The sequence below is a fragment of the Antechinus flavipes genome, chromosome 3 (genome assembly GCF_016432865.1).
Source record: "Antechinus flavipes isolate AdamAnt ecotype Samford, QLD, Australia chromosome 3, AdamAnt_v2, whole genome shotgun sequence".
In the NCBI taxonomy this organism is placed as follows: Eukaryota; Metazoa; Chordata; class Mammalia; order Dasyuromorphia; family Dasyuridae; genus Antechinus; species Antechinus flavipes.
In genome coordinates, this window is record NC_067400.1 from 361,257,427 (window position 1) to 361,281,079 (window position 23,653).

Here is a 23,653-nt window from a genome sequence, read left to right on the forward strand (position 1 = left end):
CTGTGAAGATGTTTTCCCAGTTTGTTGCTTCCCTTCTAATCTTATTTGCATTAGTTCTGTTTGTACAAAGGCTTTTTAAATTTGATATAATCAAAATTTTCTATTTTGTGATCAGTAATGGTCTCTAGTTCATCTTTGGTCACAAATTTCTTTCTCCTTCACAAGTCTGAGATAAACTATTCTATGTTCCTCTAATTTATTTATAATCTCGTTCTTTATGCCTAGGTCATGGACCCATTTTGATTTTATCTTGGTATATGGTGTTAAGTGTGGGTCCATGCCTAATTTCTGCCATATTTTAATTTCCAGTTATCCCAGCAGTTTTTATCAAATAATGAATTCTTATCCCAAAAGTTAGGATCTTTGGGTTTGTCAAACACTAGATTGCTATAGTTGACTATTCTGTCTTGTGAACCTAACCTTTTCCACTCATTAACTAATCTATTTCTTAGCCAATACCAAATGGTTTTGGTGACTGCTGCTTTATAATATAATTTTAGATCAGGTACAGCTAGGCCACCTTCATTTGATTTTTTTTCATTAATTCCCTTGAGATTCTCAACTTTTTATTGTTCCATATGAATTTTGTTATTTTTTCTAGATCATTAAAATGGTTTCTTGGAAGTCTGATTGGTATAGCACTAAATAAATAGATTAGTTTAGGGAGTATTGTCATCTTTATTATATTTGCTCGGCCTATCCAAGAGCACTTAATATTTTTCCAATTATTTAAGTCTGACTTTATTTTTTTTGGAAACTTTTTTTTGTAATTTTGCTCATATAATTCCTGACTTTCCTTTGGTAGATAGATTCCCAAATATTTTATGCTATCAACAGTTATTTTGAATGGAATTTCTCTTTGTATCTCTTCCTGTTGGATTTTGTTGGTGATGTATAAAAATGCTGAGGATTTGTGGGGATTTATTTTGTATCCTGCTACTTTGCTAAAATTATGAATTATTTCTAATAGCTTTTTAGTAGAATCTCTGGGGTTCTCTAGGTATACCATCATATCATCTGCAAAGAGTGATAGTTTGGTTTCCTCATTGCCTACTCTAATTCCTTTAATCTATTTCTCGACTCTTATTGCAGAGGCTAGTGTTTCTAATACAATATTGAATAATAATGGTGATAGTGGACAACCTTGCTTCACTCTAGATCTTACTGGGAAAGGTTCCAGTTTTTCCCCATTGCATATGATGCTTACTGACGGTTTTAAATATATGCTCCTGACTATTTTAAGGAAAAGTCCATTTATTCCTATGTTCTCAAGTGTTTTTATTAGGAATGGATGTTGGATTTTATCAAATGCTTTTTCTGCATCTATTGAGATGATCATATGGTTTTTGTTTGTTTGGTTATTGATATAGTCAATTATGCTAATAGTTTTCCTAATATTGAACCAGCTTGCCGTGTGTAAAATGCCAGGATGAGATCCTTTCTATACTCTAATAAATTTAAATGAATCACTATAACAAAAAAACAATCCTTCAAAACCAAAAAAATTTGTGGCCAATTCTCTGGTGATGAGTTTTTTTGAATCTAACAGATCCTCTGATGAACATCCTTGAAGCCCTTTCAGCAGGATTCAGGTCCCAAAGGCAGTTCTCTAAAACTTGGGTTCATTGCCATATCATGATAAAATATTGAACAGGATCATAACCATTAAAAAACTTACTGTCATTATCTTCCCTCTCCCACTAATATGAGAAAAACGATCAATAATCACATCATCAAAATTGGGTAGGAATAAATTGTATACAAATGAGCTTTTGAACAAATTATTTTATTTTTCATTTGAAAATTAAAAGCAGTGTCAAACAAGAAAGGCTGCTTTTTTCAAACAAAGGAACAGAATTCATTAAACTGATGCAATGTTTTATCTTGTGAATTAAGAATTAAAATACACATAGTTTTAAGTTCTTCCTCTGATTACAGAGACTACATAGTTGCTGGGATCTGGCCTGAACTGGACAAGAACTGGTGTAAGCATAAGTGAATTCAAGGAAAGTGAGACAGAAACATATATTCCTTTTCTTGCCTTTAAAATGACCCTCTTCCCTACTGCATTTGTGAATATACCATCATTCAAACACTAGACTTGTGTTTAATTTATACTTTCCACCCAGTTTTCCATCATTAAACATTAAAAATAAAGTCACTTAAAATCCCCTTTAATCTTCAAGCAAGTAGTTGGGGTTAACGACCAGGTAGGGGTCTGCTTCAAAACTCTCGCTTCCTTCTGAAGAACCTTTCAATCCAGCTTGAGTGAGTTCAATTAGAACGTGATCCTGAAAAACAGACAGACAAATAAGTCTCAGAAAACAGAAGTATTGTGCAAGACCTAAGCAGATGGTGATCCCCTTCAACAGCCTTGCACCTGTCACTTTATCAGTAGCTGCCATGTTCTCTTTTTCACTTCAAAAGAAATCAATACATTCCAACACTACCAATTCTCTTGCTCAATCCCCTTTCAGAAAGGCATTGACCCTTTCATAGAACAAAATGCTTTATGTGTAAAATCCTTGTTTAGATGGCACCCCGTTTTCACACCATGATATCCTCTCTCAGAGTCTACCACCAGGCCTGGCTTGTTTGTCTGAAGTTATCTCCCCACTTAGGATTTTTTTTAATTTAAAATTTCTAATGATGCTTCTTCTCTTTATATTAATCACTTCCTCTGCCTCAGTGAGCCCTCCTTTCTGTAAAGGAAATTTAAACAAAAATATCCAGTGCAAGATCTACCTAACAATTTATACACTAGTGACTGCATCTAAGTGATAAGTGCACAGGGCACCAGCTGGGTCAGTTACCACTGAGTTTATATCTAGCCTCAGACGTTTTCTATAATGTTCTCTGGTTCAGTTTCTTGGGGGTCTTTGAGGCAGCCTTCGTTTCAGTTCCATAATCACAAGGACAGCCAGGTGTTAAAGTCCACATCCTTTATTATCTCCTTCCTGGGACTGGGCAGCTTTCTGGAGAGCCTTTCAGTCTGGCCTTGGTCTCAGTGGGGAAATGCAGGAGGCGAGCCTGCCACCAATGGCCTGACTGAAGATTGAATGAATGTCTGTCTTTGGTTCTGAGAGCTTGAGCTCCCACCTGTCTTCTCTGCCCTCTAAAAGCTTCTCCTCTGTGGCTTTCAGTCCCTGCTTATATGCTCCAGACTGAGTATAAAAAATCATTATATCACTAGGAAATCATTATTTGTTGTAAGATTAAATCAATCATACCGAAACATTCTAAACTAGATAACCATTGTCTTATCAATTCCACTGACTTAGTTCCTTGTTTCAAGTTCAGAGTTCTGGCCCATAACAATTTTCTCCCTATATGATGCTGGACAAGTCACTTAATCTGTTTGCCTTAGTTTCCACATCTGTAAAATAGGTTTAATAATAGTACCTACCTCCTAGAGTTGTTATGGATCAAATAAGCCATGTGTAAAGGGCTTAGTACAGTGCCTGGCACACAATAAGTATGATGGAAATGTAATTATTACTTATGCTAGCAATACAATGCTCTCCCTCCACTTCCTGACTTCCTTCAAGTCCTAGCTAAAATCCAGTTCTTCAACTTCCTCATTTCCTACCCCCATGACAGCTATATACAGAGAAAAAGATACCTTTCCATCTTTCTGCCACATAAAAGTGTTCCACACAAAGCCTACATGATCCCCATCTGTGGTCATGTCTTTGCTTCCTCTGCCTAACAATCCCAAGCCCTGTCCTCTCAGGACCTCCACTCTCTGTAAACGAGTTCCTCTGCTGTTGAGCCTCTTGCCCCTTGTCCTATGGCTGATCTTTCCTAAGATGCCTCAGCTGTGAATGTCTCCTGCTGAACAAAAACGGAGAAAATGAAACTGTGCTCTTCTCTGACCCTGTGTTCTCACCTTCCCTGCCATCACTAATATCCTTTATGGGATCTTCATCCACCTCACACTCAGTGGAGAAGTCCATAAGGCTCTGTCCTGGGCCCATACTTCTTCTCTTGGTGACTCCATCAACTCTCAGGAATTCACTTATCAAGATGACTTTCAGATCTGCTCACCAAGTTCTGAGCTTTCTCCCAATCTCTAGTCTTCGGGGGCAGAGGGGTATAGGAGAGCGCATGAGGAATTACAATTCCTCTCTACCGTCCAAGGTCGCCCAGGTCATACTATCGAGCATCTGAGGCTGCCTTTGACCTCAGACCCTGTGCTCTATCCACTGCCCCCACTTTCCAGTCCTGCTGGATGTCCTGCAGACATCTCCAACTCAAGATGTCCACTTGTCCTTGAGCCCAAACATTCCCCTAGCACTGCTGAGGATCCCACAGACTCCCAGCTTCCCTGGGATGCTCTCCCTTTCTCATTTCCCTAGGTCCACTCTGCTTCCAAGGTCCATCATGTCTAGCCTGGTCCCTTTCTCTGACCCTGGCCTCCTACCTGCATGCCAGACTGCCTCTTGTCCTCCTTCCTTAGTGCTGACCTTCTTCCCTCTCCCCCATCAGTTAACCTATCTTCTGCCCAAGCGTCCTCATCCTCCCCGCAGTCCAACAAACACTGAGGGCTCTTACCTGCCCCCAGGGTCAAACATGAACATGTGGGCCCACCATCCTAATCTCCCTGCTCCGACTCCTCTCCAGGACACTATAGTTCTCAATGTCCAAATGGTAGGCTTGCTCTCATCTCTGCCCCCCAGCTCTGCTCATGTATCATCTAAGGAGTCAGGGGCTCCAAGAAGCCGTTCTCCCTAAGCTGAGCACTTCCCTCTAAGACTGCCCTCAGTTTATCCTGTACAAAGTTATTGTACAAACATAGTGGTTTGTCACTATTAGACTGTGAGCTTTTAGAGTGGTTTTTAAGTTTTAGAGAGCAGGAGCTGGTTTTTGTCCTACTATCCATTTCTAGCACTTAACACAGTGCAGGCACATAGTAGGACCTTACTAAATGTTAGCTGATTTATTAGTCTCTTAAAAAATAGGGACAGTTTCTACTGAAGTTGCTTGTATCACACTAGGCACCAACTTAATAAATAGGCACTTAATGAATAGCACTAGCATAGTAAGCCATAAACACACCATACCATATGGTGATAACTTTTAAAGATATGATTTATTTCAAAGCAGATGGACCATACCATCCTAATTTTCAAATTTTACAAAATGGCACAAATTCCTGACATTCAAAATTCTATCAGATTTATTTCAATATTACTCTTGATGACTTTTTAATAAGTGACTAGGTAAATTCCTCCTCACACATCTCTAATCTAGTTTTTAATATCATTTTTATCATGTTTCACTTGGAAACATTTTCATCCTGTGCTTAAAAAAAAAAAGGTAAAAACCATGCCATCTGGATTATTTAATGGCATATGGCTTCATGCCCATGTTTTCTTTTGATAGCACTGCCTGTACCACACTTTCCAAAGTCATTTTAAAATTTCCACTAAAAAGAAGAATTTCCTTAGCCAAGTCTAAAGAGAAGTAGAAATTAAGAAACAGTGCAATAGCATTCAGAGAATAAAAACAATCCCAAAAATCAACATTAAAATCACTGGGAAATCTGGGGGCAAAAAGCCCTAGCCAATTACACCTTGTAATAACAGATAACATATAATAGAAAGAATATAATAATATGTCATTTAAATAGACAAGGGCCATATATTGCTAGCCCTGTGATCTACTGTCCCCAGTTAGCACATTTGCTTAAAACACAGTAGTAATAATTTAACATTTATATGCACTTTAAGGTTTGCAAAGTGCTTTATACCTAAATATGTATCTCAATTGGCTATCATAACAACTCTGGGAGGCAGACACTATTATTATCTCTATTTTTACTAATGAAGAAACTGATGCAGATAGAAATGAAATGACTTGACTGAGGTCACCCGACTATTGTCGTCCCAACTCCAGGTTCAACACAGCCCATTGTGCCACTTAACTGCCCCCCCAAAATTAATCACAATCTCACAAGGATTACACAAATGGCTCTCCTCATTCTCAGCAGTCTCACTTGGGGATTTCTCCACCATGTTCCATTATGACCAAGATGACCTCCCCGTCTGTGAGATCTTCACTTCTCCCCTGGCTTAACAATTCTGGGACTCTGATTGACGCCCCATGCTCTGTGTTGGATGCCTCCCCCTCCCAGGGCTTCTGTCCCCTTCAGCTTCCTTTTGTTTTTATCTTCTCCACCAGACTGTAAGCTCCTTAAGTGCAGGGAAGGCTTTTCTCTTTTTGTATTTTATACCCCTAGTACTTCTCAGAGTGCCTTAAGCAGAGGTACTTAACTGCTTATTTGGTTATGGAGTGTACACTCATTCTTCACTAGTGAAAAGGCAACTCAACACACACACACACACTCCTAGTTTAAGACAAATTAACACACCATAATTTGTTATTATTCAATTCTGATTTTCAGTTTGCTGTTTCCCTAATACAAATCTGTCCTCCTTTCTAACAGCAATCATAACCAATAGATACAAGAAATGAAACAACAACAACAATTAATCCTGAAACCAGATCTATCCTTATTATCTGAATATAAGAAAATAAGCTAAACAAAGCCAACCAAAAAACACCAGAAGTTTGATCAGAGACCCTGGGGTATTATTTACCTCCATGAACTTAATCCTTAAGCAAGCCTGTGTTCTTCCATCAGAAGAAATTAAGGTCTTTGGTTTACCTAATAGATCTCTAAGCCCCAACTTGCCTTGGAATTCATAAGAATCTGACTCTTTGTTAAAACTCCCGTGTTAAATACAGAATTGATAAACATTTACCAATGAAGTTCCAAACCAACAAAATAATAAGTTAAAATCTCCCCCCATTAAGATCTGGGCACATGAAATTCTTTACATACATAATGTATGAGCCGATGAATGACTTTCTCTATGATTCTCTTTTTATTTATAAGTTCCTCTTCAGAGTCTATTTCCGATTCTATTTCTTTCAAGTACCAATTAACAAGTTCGCTCTTCTTTAGTGCTGACTCATCCTCTTCTGCAACGAGAAATAAATTTTTAAAGGGTAAAATTATTCTTCTACAAAATGCAATGCCAATTCCTTGGGTTTATGTACACAAGAAGATACACTGTGCAGTTTAGATTATTGCCAACCTGTCAGAAAGCACAGCTGCTATAATAAAGTTCATATTGTACCAGCAGGAGTCTGAAATAACCTGTCATATTACTTGTGTTAGAGAACTTACTTTAGGCTAAAAGGAGAAAAATCTAATAAAACAAGGATTACATTTAATGAGCTGCTTAAAATTATTAGAGTTTAACGTACACAAGTTTTTCTGTCAGAAAAATTTCTCCACTCTATAATCTGAGAAGTGAGTATCTACCAAATTCAGCTGAAAACAGAAGCAGGATATCAAGTATCAGAGTGGCAAGCAGAGCCACTCAGAAGAACAAATGTGTATGCAGTAAGGGAAGTTTGTTAAAGCAAGGTTTTAAGGAACAGAGAACCTCTGATCCCCAGTGATCAAGCATACATTAACACCAGGGGAAAAATGTAACTTCTAGCCAGGCTGAAGTTAGAATTCAAGATGTTGCTGCACAGATCAAAATTTAAAAGTATTTTAACATTGCTCATTGAACTTTGTGAACTTAAGCACCAAGCTCCAGATGTCCAAGAATGGATTTGTAAATCAATGGGTCTCAAGCTTTTTAATAGCAGTACTCCTTTATATTCCTAAAAATTACTGATGATTCCAAAGACCTTCTTATATTTCTACTGACTTATTATATTAGTAATTAAAGCTGATAAAGACTTAAAATATCTATTGATTCACAAAAAAATAAACCCCTTTAAGCATGTTTTAACTATATTTTCCAAAACAAAAATTTATTGAGACAACTGGCATTGTTTTTATATATTTTTGCAACTATTGTTAACGTTTGGCTTATTAGACAGCTGGATTCTCATATCTACTTCAGCATTCAATTTTTTGTGCTATGTTGTTTTGATTGAAGTATATGAAGAAAATCTGATTTCACAAAAGTATGTACTTGGAAGAGGGAGGATTTTAATAGGCAAATGTCTTAATATTATTAACATTAAAATTTTTGATATCGTATACTCCTTGAAAAGGTTTCAGGTATTCCTAAAAGTCCATAGACCCTTTGAAAACCAGTTATAGATATGCCTCCTGAAATAAATAGATAAGCTAAATCATTAGTCTTTGTCTGAACTCTAGGATAAAGTGGAACACAAACTTTAAACTGACATTTCAATGAGCTGAAATCATTTGTCTTGAATATCAAGTAACTACATTCCACTATGGGCAGGAACCACCCACTACATAGTTGGAAATTTGATATTTTACTTGATTAGTTGACCTGCCCCCTCACCAGTATCTTTTTCATAAGGGGGGGAAGATGATACAATGCAATTTTTTTGGAAAACAGAGTCATTATGACTTGGAAGTTAAGAGCTAATCTTGGATCTCATTTCCTGTCTTTCAACCTCTTCACACCTCAGTTTCCTTATTTGCCAAAGGAGGAGGCAGAAGCTGATCATGTCATATGAAAGAAAGCATAAATCATTTTGTAGATGTTATAAAACAAGTTATATTAAGAACTGATGAGCTTCATTATTGGGAATTCACTTCTTTCCTAAACAAGAAGCAAGGGAGAGAGACAGATCTTGATGCTTGTTCTAATGGCAGCTAGTCTGTCCCCTTCCCCCTCTTCCCACTCCTAAGTGCTCAAGCAGCTCGGAGTCACTCTTTCTTAGTCCTTCACAATAAAGCAGATCCCATGTGGATAGTGTGCACAGCTGGGATGCATGTCGGAAATTAGTCTCAAAAGTTATCCTAAGACCCACCCCTCTACTGATTTTTAAGGAGTTATTTTTAAAAAATCTATCTTGTACCCCAATTTCTTTTTTTCCAATCTCTGAAAGAAATGAACAAGAAAACTTTTCCAAGTACAATTTACACTAGTCTCTGGAGCTCCTTCCAAATCAGGGAAACCATTAGAACAGTAGGGTGTACAAGGAAGATAACCTGATACTGAATTAAACACTTGGATGCTTAAAATGAGGAATTCATTTTATTTCTAGCTCAAAATGGCCTTAGGATAGTTGACATTTATTCCCTGGTCTTGATTTCTTGGCCTGTAAAATGTGAATGCTTATATAGCACATAGAACAACTGTTAGAAGCAATAATTCTGAGTGTTCAGGAAGAAAATAAAATCATGTTTTTCAGCTTCCAAATAAATGCCATTTTAAAGTGTTAAAAATACCAAATAAGTAACAATAAAAAAAGCAATTGAATATATTCTCTTGACCATACCAAAAAAAGTTTGCTGGGCAAGTTGGATATTTTCACAAATTCATTCTTTACAAGATCTCAAATGTTAAGATGAGGGAGTCAGTCTATTTCAATAGAATTTGTGCAAATGCCTGAAAACATATGTATTAAGTCTAGATTCTTACCTTCTTCCATCTTCCTAAGGTGTAACACAATGAGATTAGAGATGCGGCAGTATTCAGAGAAGCCAAGTCTCAAGGAGGCTTTGGGAGCTGCATCCTGGTTCCCATCTTCACTGTGACCATTGATTCCATTGACAGTAACTGGGACGTCAGCTTGACCTAATTTAAAAAGTCAAACCTAGTAAATAGTTTGGTGGCCATATACAGTTACCCAACTTGTATGAGTATGAGGAGAGGATTGCTCAAAGAGAAACTGAAATTTAACTTGTAAATACCTCCTTGCCAGGAGTAACTAACAAAGATTTAGATTTTAAACATTTTTCCAAGTTTCATATATGTTGTTAATAATAATAATATTAATAGCATGTGTTTCTATACAAAGTTGAGATTTATAAAGCACTTCCCTAAATAAAAACAAGCCTATACAAATAATGCACAAAATTTTGGCATATTTTTCTTCTCTTATCCCATGTTTCTCTATTGAAATGACTTTTTGCCCAACATGTTTTTCTGAAAAACTTTTAGGAAGCTTTTTGGGTCTCTTTAACTCAAATAGGCTCAGATGTGCCAAAACTCACCATTGATGCCATCTGGACCTTCTTCTACTTCCATTAGGGGCTCTTCCTCTTGATCCAAATTGATATCTGGTGTCTCTACTCTAATGATAGATTTATTCAATAACCTGAATGCTTCCTTCACATGTTTAGGTTGTACCTGAACAGAGGGAGAGAATTAAAGCTGATGTTCATTGGAGTTGACTCACCAAGCAGAATGCATCTAAGCTGTTTTCCATCAATTCTAATTTTAAGGATTTTGGCACTGAGAAACTCAGTACTATTAATTACACAGAGTACTATATCTTTACTGTTTGGATGTAGGTGAATTTAGTCCCATGTTTCCATACATATTACTACATATAACATATATGGATAATTGCCCAGCATATACTGAGGATGGAGTGCAAGATTGTAGAAGACCTGATATATCAAACAGATGAGGATTGTAAGAGTAAGCTCAGGTCTAGAACACATTACCTAGCCTTATGAATGGGCCCTCTTTTTTATTTATATTATTTCTCCCTCTTATATTATTTCACTTGGAAATCTCATCAGCTGCCATGGATTCAATTATTAGCTCTATACTGAATATTCTCAGATCTACTTAACTACCCCTAACCTCTCTGGGGATCTTCAGTCTTCTGTCTCCAACTTCTTATTGGACACCTCAATCTGGACATCCTATGGATATTTTAAACTCAATACATGTCAAACTGTATTCATTCTTTCTCCCCCAATCTCTCTCCCTTCCCCATTACTGTCAAGGGCGCTATTATCCTCCCAGTCTCCAATACACCCCACCTAAATGTTAATTTTGTCCCTTGTTATTTCTACCCCCACTCCCCACCCCCAATCCAATCTACAGCTAAGGTCTGTTGATTTTTACTTTTGCATTCTCTCATATATAGACCTCCTCTCCTCTGAAAAAGTTGTCCCCCTGCATAGGACCTGACCACCTCACACTGGGATTGGGACAATGGCCAGCTACTTGGATCCCTGCTTCAATTCTCTCCCCACTCCAGCTCATGTTCTCCTCAACAGTCAGAATGATCTTTCAGCCCTGACCATGTCACCACCCTCCACACAAAAAAGTGCCTCCAAGACCAAACAGGAAATCCTCTGCTTAGTGCTTAAAGCCCTCCCCAATCTGCCCCCTCTACAACCTTTCTCCCACCTTCCACCACCACTCTACTCTGAGTTCCAGCCTCCCCCTGCTCCCCAAACAAGACTCTTCACTGGCATCCTCCCTCTTCATTTCCTTCTCCAGGAAGTCTATCCCATTCCGCTCCTAGCACTTTCCTCCTGCTGGTCACCTCCCAAGCCCCTTGTGCTTGTAGTTTTTTGCACGCTCCTCCCCCCTCCCTGATTACTCAAAGCTACTTGCAGAAAGGCCAATGCTCAGCTCGTGGCACAGCACCCAGATCCCTGCAGGTGCTTAGTAACCATTTACACAACTGTGGGGACTGGGCGGGTAACTTAGAGAAAGAACTCCAGGTGAGGGAGCCCCTTCTTGCCGGGACCTTTTCTGCCACTCACTCTCGCTCGCTTTATCTCCTCCACTTCGTGTAAGCTTTTAAGTGCTCAATGATGGGTAGCTTAGGAGATCCTGCCCCACAGCTGCCCCCCACAATGATAAAGCCCATCATCTGCCTCCCTATAGAGCCGCCTCTGGCCCTCCCTTCTCAGCCAGACCTCATCACAGCAATGCATGCGGGCCATGGCCTCCGAGAGCCGGATCATGCTCTCCAGCTGCCGCACGGTGATCCTCCAGGAGGACTTGGTCACCCCGGAGCCGTCCCTCTGGCGCAGGCGCTTGTACTGCTCCACGATGAAGTCTTCTGACTCTTTGGAGATCTGTTCCGAGACACCCGGGGGGAAGAGAATTGTAGAGGCCTCTGTTTACAAGGAGGACTGGGGTCGGACAGGTAACACGTCTTGTTTGGTAATGTGCCTTAAGAGCCTGGAGGCATTTCGATAACTGGGCCGAGAGTAAATGCTTCAATGGCAATGTCACTGGACTGCCATATTAAAGTTCCTTACAAAACCTCCGTGCCCAGGAAAACTTGTGACTTTACAGTGCTCTTAGAAAATGAAATGTTCCTGTATTGGACTACCTGCCATCTAGGGAAGGGGGTCAGGGGAAGGAGAGGAAAAGTGGGAACAGAAGGTTTTGCAAGGGTCAATGTTGAAAAACTACCCATGCATATGTTTTGTCAATAAAAACCTATAATAATAATAATAATAAAATGAAATGTCCATCAAGTTTAACATACAGAAGGTGGGCTCATTTTAAGCCAAAGGATTGTTTCTACAAGATATATGGCTTGCTGAGGCATGGCGATGTCAAAGCTCATTAAATGCATTAATACTCAAAGAATCCTTGAGAAGTAGTTCATTAACTCATGTTATCTTTGGAAGGATTAAGTGGTAACTGCAAATATAAATGCTAATGATTTTAGAAAACTCTACTTCCTGAATTATGCAAAGGAAGAAAAAAGAATGGAAGGTTAAGAATTATCTCGATTTTTCAGATCAAATAACTCAGCAATATTAAGTGAGCTATGTCAAGGTCACAGAGTATTCAGCTCTGGAGGATATTCTGGATGGACTATCACTTCTCTGAAAACTTTTGCAAATAATATTTATTTCCACATAGTCTCATTCTGCCTAAGCATTTAAAAATCAACTTGAATGCCATGGATAATCAGACAAGTATGGATAATTAGAATCTAATCTAATCTCAAAATAGCATTTTAATCAATACAACCAGCTCTCTATAAGTTAAAATCTAATGGCATTGTGTTTGTTTTGAGGGGGAGGTCTCTCATTTTTAAGATAAAATAATAAAATGACAAGAAAATAAGATCATTTTTCTGAATTTATCAATGAAACAATCCATTCTTCCCTTCTCCTCCCTCAAACAAACCACAAACTTCTAAGAGCTGCCCTGACATGAGTACAGATTCAGGTCAACCTCCTATGTTAACAGCACTAACAATATACTATAAAAATATAATTGAAATTCAGAAAGATGGCCTGCACAACTATTACCATACATCAGAATGATTTAATTATTTTAATAATACTAATCTAAAGGAAATGAACCAATATATTTTATTCATTTATTTGGCTAGACAATCAGCAGTAAGTGACTTGCCCAGGGTCACACAGCTAGTAAGTGTCAAGTCTTTGAGGCTGCATTTGAACTCAGGTCCTCCTGATTCCAGGGCTAGTGCTCTACTGCCCCATGTAGCTGCCCCCAATACACTTTGTTTACTTATTTTCATTCCCTCCCCCAATACATTTCAAAGAATTTTTAGGAATAAGAGTAAAAAAACAAAAGACTTTTCTAATTTGCTATAAATGATCCAAGAAGTTACATTCATAAAAACATGACATTCTGAATATTTCTGATTAGTTTCAAACTGTACTCTCTCATATCCTTTTTTTTTTTAAGCCAGAGTCTACCTAACAGCCAAATATAAGCTGAATTTTCTCCCTGATAAATCTGGTTTATATTAAATTTGAGTGTAGTTTATAAAGTATGGTTTTTTTTAGTGTATAACTATAATTTTTCTTTCAAAAAGTTTAGAGGTATGGCCTATAGCAGATTGTATAGTAGACTGCAGTACTGGGAAAAGAACTGTGGGTGTAAACTCAGAAAATATCAGTACCAACCTGAGTACCTCTCTTCGTTGGCTATATGAACTTGAGCAAGTTGGAAACTTAGTTTCTCCATCTATAATAAGGGAATATACTCACTACCTACATCATAGGGTTGTTATGATGCTCAAATGAAATGAAATAAAGCGCTCTGTAAACTGTGTAGTGACATGGAAATATCAACTATGTTGACAGGGAGAGGGATTCAGATCTGTCATCCCATATAAAGTTTTTTAGTATACAGAACTTTCATTATGAGCAGAGCAAACTGACACCCTGCGAGTTAAAAAATTAAAACCAATTGCCCTAGGCCACATATGCAAGTTCAAGAAATGAGATTGAAACCCGGGTCTTCCAGACTTATGTTGGTTCTCTATTACACTGAGATGTCTCAGCTATTATCATTATCCAAAATATATAAATATGAATTAATTTAACTTTCTTACTTCCCCTCTGATAGCCACAGAAAGTTCAAATGTTAGGTAGCTGGAGGACCCAAATAACCATTTAATTGGTAAGTGGAGGCTGGACATGTGTACCTGATTAGTTATGTTTGACTCTGTTCTTTTCCTAAATTCAAATATGTCTTACATTATAACAGCAAACTTTTAAAGCCAGCAGAATTCATTTCCCTTGACATTTTGTGTAATGCTCCTGCCTTAAGTACCACCTTGTACATATAATAGAATGGCAAAGAAGGTCAAATTACCTTAGGCTTAAATTGCCTTGCAAAGAGCAGATACCTTCTAATGTCATCAAGGGAATAGACGCGATCAATGGATTCCTCTATTCTTGAATGCAGATCCACTATCCGCCTGGCAATGGCATAATCTGTGACCTAAGTCAAACCAAAGATGCTTTTTTGATTAGTTGCTTGCTGTCTGCCCGTAACTTCTACACCCAGCTGCCAGAGATAATAAGAGACTTTCACTTGGTTCTTTTCTAAAAAAAAACACCCCTTCATCCTTTTAAGGCAATGTTTTGTTTAACAACAATATAATGTGGATTTTCAGAAACTGAGCACGGAAAAAGCTAAATGCTGATTCTAGATGTAAATAAAACATTGGGAACAGGAGAAAAATGTACCCAATTTAAACTAAATTTCTACCCACACATTTTGCAGGTTCACCCTGCCCTCTCCCAAATTTGGCCTATCAAACTTAACAATAAGTAAATAAATAAATAAATGGGGGTGGGGAGGATCTGAAATGCTTTGTAGGCTTTGGATAGTAGCTCAGTCCAGTGTAATTCTCACCTCCAGTTCCACTTAAGGTTAAAACTCAAACAATTTTTACTTCAGCTGTCTAACACATTTCCTGCCCACTTCCTGATATGAAAGGTCACTGCACATATGTATGTTAGCTGTTCATCAGTGTTAACTTCCAGTCTTGTTTCACTCATTTTTTCAAAGGGAAAACAAAAAAGGAGGGGGAGAACAACAGCTCCCAGTTACCTCATTACACTCATCCACAAGAATAAAGAAGAGATCAAATCGCGACATGATGGGAGCTGAGAGATTTATGTTTTGCTTCAATGATTTTGACCTGTCATAGCGTCCACTCACTGGGTTTGCTGCAGCCAGAATGGACGTTCTGGCATTCAAAGTCGCCTGGCCACAAAACAGAAAAAAAATTAGAATGGAGAAACCCAACTCATTCATTCCCCTTCTTTGATACAAAACGGCAACAAAAAAGGTGACACTTCCTTTTAACCACATTTGTCCATTTTTAAATAGCATGTATCTGGGATGCGAATCCAGGGTCAGAATTAGAAAAGGATAAAGGAGATGCTGAGAATCTGTCTGAAATACTTGGAGCCCCAGACAACCAAGGAAGAGGAGAGAGAAAGAGAGAGAGAGAGAGAGAGAGAGAGAGAGTGTGAGTGTGTAAATGGAGAAGTTACCCTAGATGTCTACAGAATCTCAAGAGTAAAAACTCTCTAGTGCATGCTTTCTTGCAGAACAGATCACCTTGGAAGGAAGGTTATTTTTGATCTACAAACAATCCCAATATTGTGCCCAACCTTTCCGTATTAGTGAGTGTCAAACCCACAAAACTCCACAATACCCCAAGAAAACCAGTAATTTCTAGTGATAAAAGACAGTGTTCTCAATTCTTATGAAATATTACTTTATTTCAGGGGCCCCCCATTGCCTCTTTCTGGAAATATTCTAAATGGCAAGCTAGAACTATGACATACCTTAACTCCAGCTTTGGTAATGGAGATTGTTTGCTGTTCCATTGCTTCATGAATGGCAACCTGATCCCTCATATCCATTTTATCAAACTCATCAATACAACATACACCCTGAAAGTAAATGGAGAATCAAGAATGGGTGGTCTGATTACAAGCTTCAAAGAAACAGGACCAACTTACCAAAAGTACAAGGTTTTACCAACATGACAAAGAAAGTTCTCATTTTATTAATCAATAAGCATTTCTTTGTTAAGTGCCTACTACATTCTCTGCCCTCTAGAAACACTGGACTTGGAGTCAGGAAAACCTGTATTCAAATCCTGCCTCAGATACTTATTAGCTACGTCACTCTGGGCAAGCAACTCTTTGCCCTAGTTTCCTCATCTGTAAAATAAGGATAATAATAGTAATTATCTCCCAGGGTTATTGTGAGGATGAAATGAGAAAATCTTAAAGCAATATACAAATGCTAATTATTATTTATTAAAGATGATGCTTGAGCTGAACTAGTTTCCACATAAACAGCTAATTTCACATAAATGTGAGTTGTATATAAAAGACACATCCAGTTACTGTAGAGACAGATTTTTTTTTACCTTAAATCTTTAATTTGCTCCCTGTTTGGTTCAATCCCTAAGTCATAAGTTACTTAATGGTCCCTTCTTAACTCACAACTAGATGTCCTAGTACACATCTCAGAATGCTACAATGGTTTCTTTACTCTTTGCCCAAATCTGGGGTTCCTGGGGAGAGAAGTTTAAGTAAGCATGATGGAGAATAATGTAATAACATACCCTACAGCCTACTGATGTGTGAGCACAATACATTCATCCTGGTTAAGGAAAGTTACAGCCTCCCTCCTCTCTCTCACCCCCTCCCATAAGCAAGTTTCCCTCCTTTTGGGGGGTCAGACCTTGTAGTTTAAATGTGGGGAATTCCTAATGGAGAAACACCTATCACTGCAGACTGGCAAATCATCTAATTTACAACCTCAATGTGGTCATGGGACCCTGAAGGACTAAGTATGATCTATGACCATACCATTAAAATAGTATGACTAGTCTGTCTCCAAAGTAGGATTTGAACTCAGCTCAAGAAAGCCATTATCTATTACACTAAGCAAAGGCTGGAGAGATGCCTGGATGAGGAAAGACACATTCTCCCGTGTGCTGGCTCACACAACAGAGCAACAAATTTAAAATAATGGCAAAAAACATTGGTTTTTCACAAACCTAGCAGGATACAACCAAAAGCAATGTACCCTGGAGAGTTCGGTAAATGCCTATGCTATCCATAGCATGTAATAATTTTGTCAGGCTACTAAATCAAGACAATTTGAAAACCATTCTTACATTTTTTCTGTAGAAAATAATTTTTTAAAAAACCATTTAGTTTATTCCATCTTTTTAACCTTAACCTATTCTAAGAAAACAGCCTCATACCAAAAATAGGCACTGTCTCCACTTATTTCTATCATGACAAACTGATTCTTAATTTTTAAATTCAAGAACCCAAACCATTTCTTACATTATCCGCCAACATCAGAGCTCCGGCCTCAATGACAAACTCATGGGATTCTTCATCTCTGACCACAGCTGCAGTTAAGCCAGCAGCACTGGAGGCTTTACCGCTGGTATACACAGCTCGGGGACTGAACTCTTCCACGTGCCTATTGAAGGACATTACATGGAAAAGCATTAGATTAACCTGCAATTCAGGTCCATTCTCAGAGAACCTTTTCCAGAAACAAGAGTATGTAGGGGTTGTGATAATTAGACATTAAATGACACTCTAGCATAAGTGAGAGCAACACAATGAGTACAGTCTATTCACAAAAGACAGAGCCCATTCATTGGGAAGGGGAAAACCAATGTCTTATATAGGCTGATATACTACTATGAAAGCCTTATTTTCCTTGGCCTTTTGAATGGTTAACTTACTCAGTTTCAAATGATGATTTGAAACTAACACAGGGACAGTATAATGATTTTAAGAGTAGGAAAAAACGATTTTTGGAACATATCTATTCAAGATAACCAGATACAACAGCATAACCTTAGCACACATTTGACAAAGGCAACATAGTTCTTAGAAAACATTTTTTTTTAAAGATCCCATTTATCTTAGAGCCTCTACTTACACATCTAAAAAGCAATCCAGAGAAATGGCATTATGATGCAATGGAAAGGGTACTTTGTGAACCTGGAATCAAGGGATTAGGTTCAAATACTATTTCTCTAGCTATTATTACGTGTAAGATCCTCTCTAAGGTCCCCAATGTCTGTCTGTGACTACAATGCTATAATCAATGGCACTCTCAAGTAGTTAATATCTAACCATGAAACTCTAGAGCAAGAAAAAAGTATGTAAACTTGATACCCCCATATTTTAAAGTTTTAAGAATGGCTGTCTCACCAAAAAAATAGAAAAAACTCTAAATACCATAAATTTTGTATTTCTTATTTTACAAGTGATTAAAACAAGATTTAGAGAGATGATATGATTTTTCCATAGTTATATGTAATTAGTGTCAATGCTGGGACTGAATCCAAAGTTTCTAAGCCTAGGATCACTATGTACATGGACTGTCTTTCCCTCAGTATACACACATCTTAAGAGTATATAATGTTCCTGAGTATTATATATTAATCTAATACATATACTCCTGCCCTGCTCTCTACTCCTTATAAGACACAGAGAATGCATATCAGGTAACCTAGAAATCCTTTAAAGAAAAAGGTCACTGTTTCTAACCCTGCCTCACTGTAGGCAATGATGCTCACTTGAGGAACTGGCTCTTGGCTGTGCTGGGGTCACCAACAATGCAAACATTTATGTCTCCTCTTAGGGAGGTGCCTTCTCCTGTTGTCTTAGGAACGCCTCCAAAGAGCATCAAAAGAACACCTCGCTTTACCTCATTGTTACCTGAAAGGGAAGGAGAGAAGTTAAGGATGAAGTAAAAGTTAGACTTTACTGATTTATTTAAGGAAATGCATAGTGCCTGAAATGATCCAAAGCTACATCTTGCCATTAAAGCTCATTTTTTCCATAATACTCTCCTAGTGATGTTATGGAGAGTCATGAACCGCAATACAAAATGGTCTCCAAAAGAATCACAACTGTAATTCTCCAAAGGCCAATGGAGAAATGAGTTTAAAAAGACTGCAGCCTATTATCCTTCATTTCAAAAGTGGTATTTCTATAATAAAAAAGAGGGAGATTAGGGAGTATGGGGCTCAATTTGATACTGATGTGAGGGAGGGTACTGGGTAAAAAGTAAAAACCTTGATTAGTGAAACAGATGAGTCATACAACAGTGAAACTCAATGAATACAACAACCTCATGTTCAAAAAAAATCCCCAAACCCCACAGACAAAAACTAGAAAGCAGTCTGGCAGAAACTGTTTTAAGTGACACTTCTTACCACATAACAAGATAATCTCCAAATAGATACATGACTTAAAACGAAAAAAGTCAAACTATAAAACAAGTTAGAAGAACAAAGAAGAAATTACCATTCTGACCTATGGCTAAGGGGGCAATTTTGATCACATAAAATTTAAAGCCTTTTGTTATACCAGATACAATGCAATTAAAATTGGATGGGAAACAATTACTGGGAAAATTTTTTGCAGTGTATTTCTCTGATAAAGTCCTCATTTCTAAGATATGTAAGGAATAGGTTCAAATGGGACCAAAAGCCATTCCTAATTGATAACCAAAGATTATGAACAAGTAGACATTGAGAAGCAATCCACTCTACCAACCACACAAAAATGCTCTAAATTACTAGTAAAAGAGAAAGAAAAATTAAAGAAACTCTGAAGCATCACTTCACCTCAAGTAGATTAGATTGTCAACGTCTCAACATTTTGTCACATCCTAAGTTTACATAGCTGTCTCCAAACTATTACTACCTTCCTCCTAAGAGGAAGACAAATGCTATTGGTGGAGTTTTGATTTCTCCAGCCTGGGACAAAGCTTTCCCCACTACACTTATAGATTCTGAGGATCAGTGCAACTCTCCAACTAATAAAGACAAAGATATAAGCAATTCTCAAGGAAAGAAATCTAAACTATAGATATGGAAAAAATACTCCAAAGTATTAATCAGAAAGAATGCAAGTTAAAGAAACTTTTAAGTTCCAAACCTCACTCATCTCACGCCTATCAGATTGACAAAGACAATGGAAAATGATAAAGAATAGAGGGATAGTGGAAAAGAGTACATAAATCCATTGTTGGTAGAGCTGTGTACACATGTACACAAATATTTGTAACAACTCTTTTAGTAGTAGTAAAGACCTGAAAACTCAGGGAATAACTGTCAACTGGGGAATGGAATAATAAATACATCAAGGTGGAATATGACATGCCACTGATTTGGTGGTTGTCCTTCGTAATTAGAGTATCAAAAAGACATTACCATGTCTGGGTCAATGTATAGCATGTCAGAATGGCTGAACAGACCAATACAAGCTTGGAAGGCTTGATTGCAGTAGTCCTGCCACACCAAGTAACAATGTGGCAGGTAAGGATGGGAACTTTAGTCCCAACCTCGCATACAAGGTGGTCCAGTGGACTGAAGCAGCAGTGAGATTCAGCAACCCCTAGGATGTCTGAACAGCTTTAAAAAAGGACCATATAGCTCATCTTCTGATATAAGGAAGGGACTAGAAAAGGTGTCCTAAACTGAGTGGATACCCATCATTTGGAGAATGGCTTAATAAATTGTGGTATATGAATGTTATGGAATATTATTGTTCTGTAAGAAATGACTAGCAGGATGATTTCAGAAAGGCCTGGAGAGACTTATATGAATTGATGTTGAGTGAAATGAGAAGGACCAGGAGATCACTATATACTTCAACAACTATATGATGATCAATTCTGGTGGACATGGCCCTCTTCAATAACGAGATGAACCAAATTAGTTCCAATAGAGCAGTAATGAATTGAACCAGCTACACCCAGCAAAAGAACTCTGGGAAATGAGAGTATGAACCACTACATAGAAGTCCCAATCCCTCTATTTTTGTCTGTCTGCATTTTTGATATCCTTCACAGGTTAACTGTATACTATTTTAAAGTCCAACTCTTTTTGTACAGCAAAATAACTGTATGGACATGTATACATATATTGTATTTAACTTATACTTTAACATATTTAACATGTATTGGTCAATCTGCCACATGGGGGAGAGGGTGGGAGGAAGGAGGAGAAAAATTGGAACAAAAGGTTTTGCAACTGTCAATGCTGAAAAATTACCCATGCATATATCTTGCAAATAAAAAAGCTATTTAAAAAAATAAAGAAAGAAAAAGTGTCCTAAAAATTGTCTGAGTCCTAACCTAACCTAACCTAACCTAAGTCTGGACTGCTTACTACAGCATGCAGGGATCTTATTGTACAGCTGTAACATACACAAAAATTCAAATGTTCATATGGTCTATTGTGCTATAAGAAATGATGGAGTCTTGAGACCATTTTGGAGAAACTGAGAAATGAGGAGAATCAATTTCAAAATAAAAAAAAAATGAGAATCAAAATAACAGCTTATACAATATTGTAAAGACAATTTTGAAATACTTAAAAACACTGATTAATTCAATAACCAATAACAATTCCAGAGGAGCCAAGATGAAGCATGATAACTAACCTCTTGAAAGAGAAATGATAGTCACATATTTGAGACAATTCTTAGTGGACAAAACCATTATAGGAATTTGCTTTGCTTTTTTAGGTATATTTGTTACAAGTGTTTTCCTCCCCTTTTTCGGGAGTAAGGGGGAAAGAAAATAAATGCTCATTAATTGAAAAAATATTCTAATTTTTCAAAGGAGTAACATAAACAACCATGCTGATCTCTCTCGGAAGACTCTCTAGTATCTCAATAGCATGTCATTTTTGGGGTATGTGGGTGAGATAATTGGGGTTAAATGACTTGCCTAGGGTCACACAACTAGCAAGAAGTAATTTGAAGTCAGATCCTCCTGAGCTCAGACTGGTGCTTTATCTACTGTGCCATTTAGCTGCTCAAAGTGTCTCATTTTTTTTAAAAAAAAATATGTGGATAAGAAAGCATGGGTGGCTAGGGATCTGCATGTATGGTCAGAAGCTCCACAGTGATAAAACCAGAGACTCTCCTTAATCAATAGTATATCAAAAATGCCACACTGTTGCCTTGTCTATAACTTAATAGGTAAATCTTAGAGAATTGCTACAAGTCATTAAGTGACTTGTTCAGTCACATAATTAGAGAAATGCCAAATATTCTGGACTCCAAGTCCAGACCTGATCCACCATGCCATGATATATCCTTGGTCCATAAACCTCTTATTAAGCCCTGCACTCACCATGTAACTCCCCTCCTTGATAAACTTCAGTGGTTCCCTATGACTGCCAGGATCAAGTATTTAAAAACCCTCCTATTTGAGGACCCACATGAGCAAAAATGTTTGTGGCAGCCCTTTTTGTAGTGGCAAGAAACTGGAAACCAAATGGATGCCCAACAGTTGGAGAATGGCTGAATAAATCATGGTATATGAAGGTTTTAGAATACTTTTGTCTATAAAAAAATGATCAGTAAGATGATTTCAGAGAGGTCTGGAGAGACTTGCATGAATTAAATGAAGTGAGCAGAACCAGGAGATCACTGTACACAGCAACAACAAGATTATGTGATAATCAATGGTAAGGAACATGGCTCTTTTCAATATTGAGAAGATTCAGGCCAATTCCAATAGATTTGTGAAGAAGAAGAGAGCCATCTGCATCCAAAAAGAGAAGTGTGGGGACTAAGTGCAAGATCACAACATAGCATTTTAACTTCTTTTATTGTTGTTTGCTTGCTTTTTGTTTTCTTTCCCATTTTTTTCCTTTTTGATCTGATTTTTCTTGTGCAGCATGATATTTGTGGAAATATATATAGAAGAACTGCACATGTTTAACACATATTAAATTACTTGCTGCCTTAGGAGAGGAAGTAGAGGGGAAGGGAGAGAAAAATTTGGAACACAAAACTTTGCAAGGGTGAATGTTGAAAATTATCTATGCATATATTTTGAAAATAAAAAGCTTTTAAATGAATGAATGAATGAAAAATAAAACCCTTCCCATTTGGCATTCATAGCCCTTAATAACATACCCAATCCTCTCTCCCCAAGGACAGAACACTCTTCCTTCTGAATTCCTTAAAGTCCCAGCTAAAATCCTTTGAAATCATCCTGTTGATCATTTCTTATAGAACAATAATATTCCATAACATTCACATACCACAACTTATTTAGCTATTCTCCAACTGATGGGCATCCACTCAGTTTCTAGTTTCTTACCACAAAGAGGGCTGCCACAAACATTTTTGCACATGTGTATCCTTTTCCCTTTTTTGATCCTTTTGGGATACAGATTCGGTAGAAACACTGCTGGATCAAAGTGATAACTCTTTGGGGCACAGTTTCAGATTGCTCTCCATAATGGTAGGATCCATTCACCATTCCACCAAAAATGCATCAGTGTCCCAGTTTTCCCACTTCCCCTCCAACATTGGTCATAATCTTTTCCTGTCATCTTTGCCAACATAAGAGGTATGTAGTGGGATCTCAGAGTTGTCTTAATTTGCATTTCTCTGATCAATAATAATTTAGAGGACCTTTTCATATGACTAGAAATGGTTTCAATTTCTTCATCTGAAAATTGTCTGTTCATAATCCTTTGACCACTTATGACCCAATCTCTTTTAATACTAGAGTCTTTAATTTTGATTTTTCCAACTTATCCATTACATAGCTGATTTGTATAGTTATTT

The 23,653-nt window shown here is 37.6% G+C and overlaps 1 protein-coding gene and 1 long non-coding RNA gene across 2 annotated transcripts in view; both read right to left on the reverse strand.

Moving 5' to 3' along the window:
- The window catches only part of LOC127554361 (uncharacterized), a 245,347-nt gene that overhangs the window by 175,507 nt on the left and 46,187 nt on the right, over nucleotides 1-23,653 (reverse strand). The window lies entirely within an intron of this gene.
- MCM6 (minichromosome maintenance complex component 6) overlaps nucleotides 1,771-23,653 on the reverse strand; it is a 39,259-nt gene continuing 17,376 nt past the window's right edge. The window contains exons 8-17 of the mRNA XM_051985800.1: nucleotides 18,628-18,769; nucleotides 17,372-17,513; nucleotides 15,848-15,955; nucleotides 15,102-15,257; nucleotides 14,358-14,486; nucleotides 11,678-11,839; nucleotides 10,007-10,142; nucleotides 9,432-9,587; nucleotides 6,848-6,987; nucleotides 1,771-2,291 (exon numbers count right to left, since the gene is read on the reverse strand). Of these exons, the coding sequence (XP_051841760.1) occupies nucleotides 2,175-2,291; nucleotides 6,848-6,987; nucleotides 9,432-9,587; nucleotides 10,007-10,142; nucleotides 11,678-11,839; nucleotides 14,358-14,486; nucleotides 15,102-15,257; nucleotides 15,848-15,955; nucleotides 17,372-17,513; nucleotides 18,628-18,769 (1,388 nt within the window). The 3' untranslated portion in view covers nucleotides 1,771-2,174. The remainder of the gene's footprint in view (nucleotides 2,292-6,847; nucleotides 6,988-9,431; nucleotides 9,588-10,006; nucleotides 10,143-11,677; nucleotides 11,840-14,357; nucleotides 14,487-15,101; nucleotides 15,258-15,847; nucleotides 15,956-17,371; nucleotides 17,514-18,627; nucleotides 18,770-23,653) is intronic.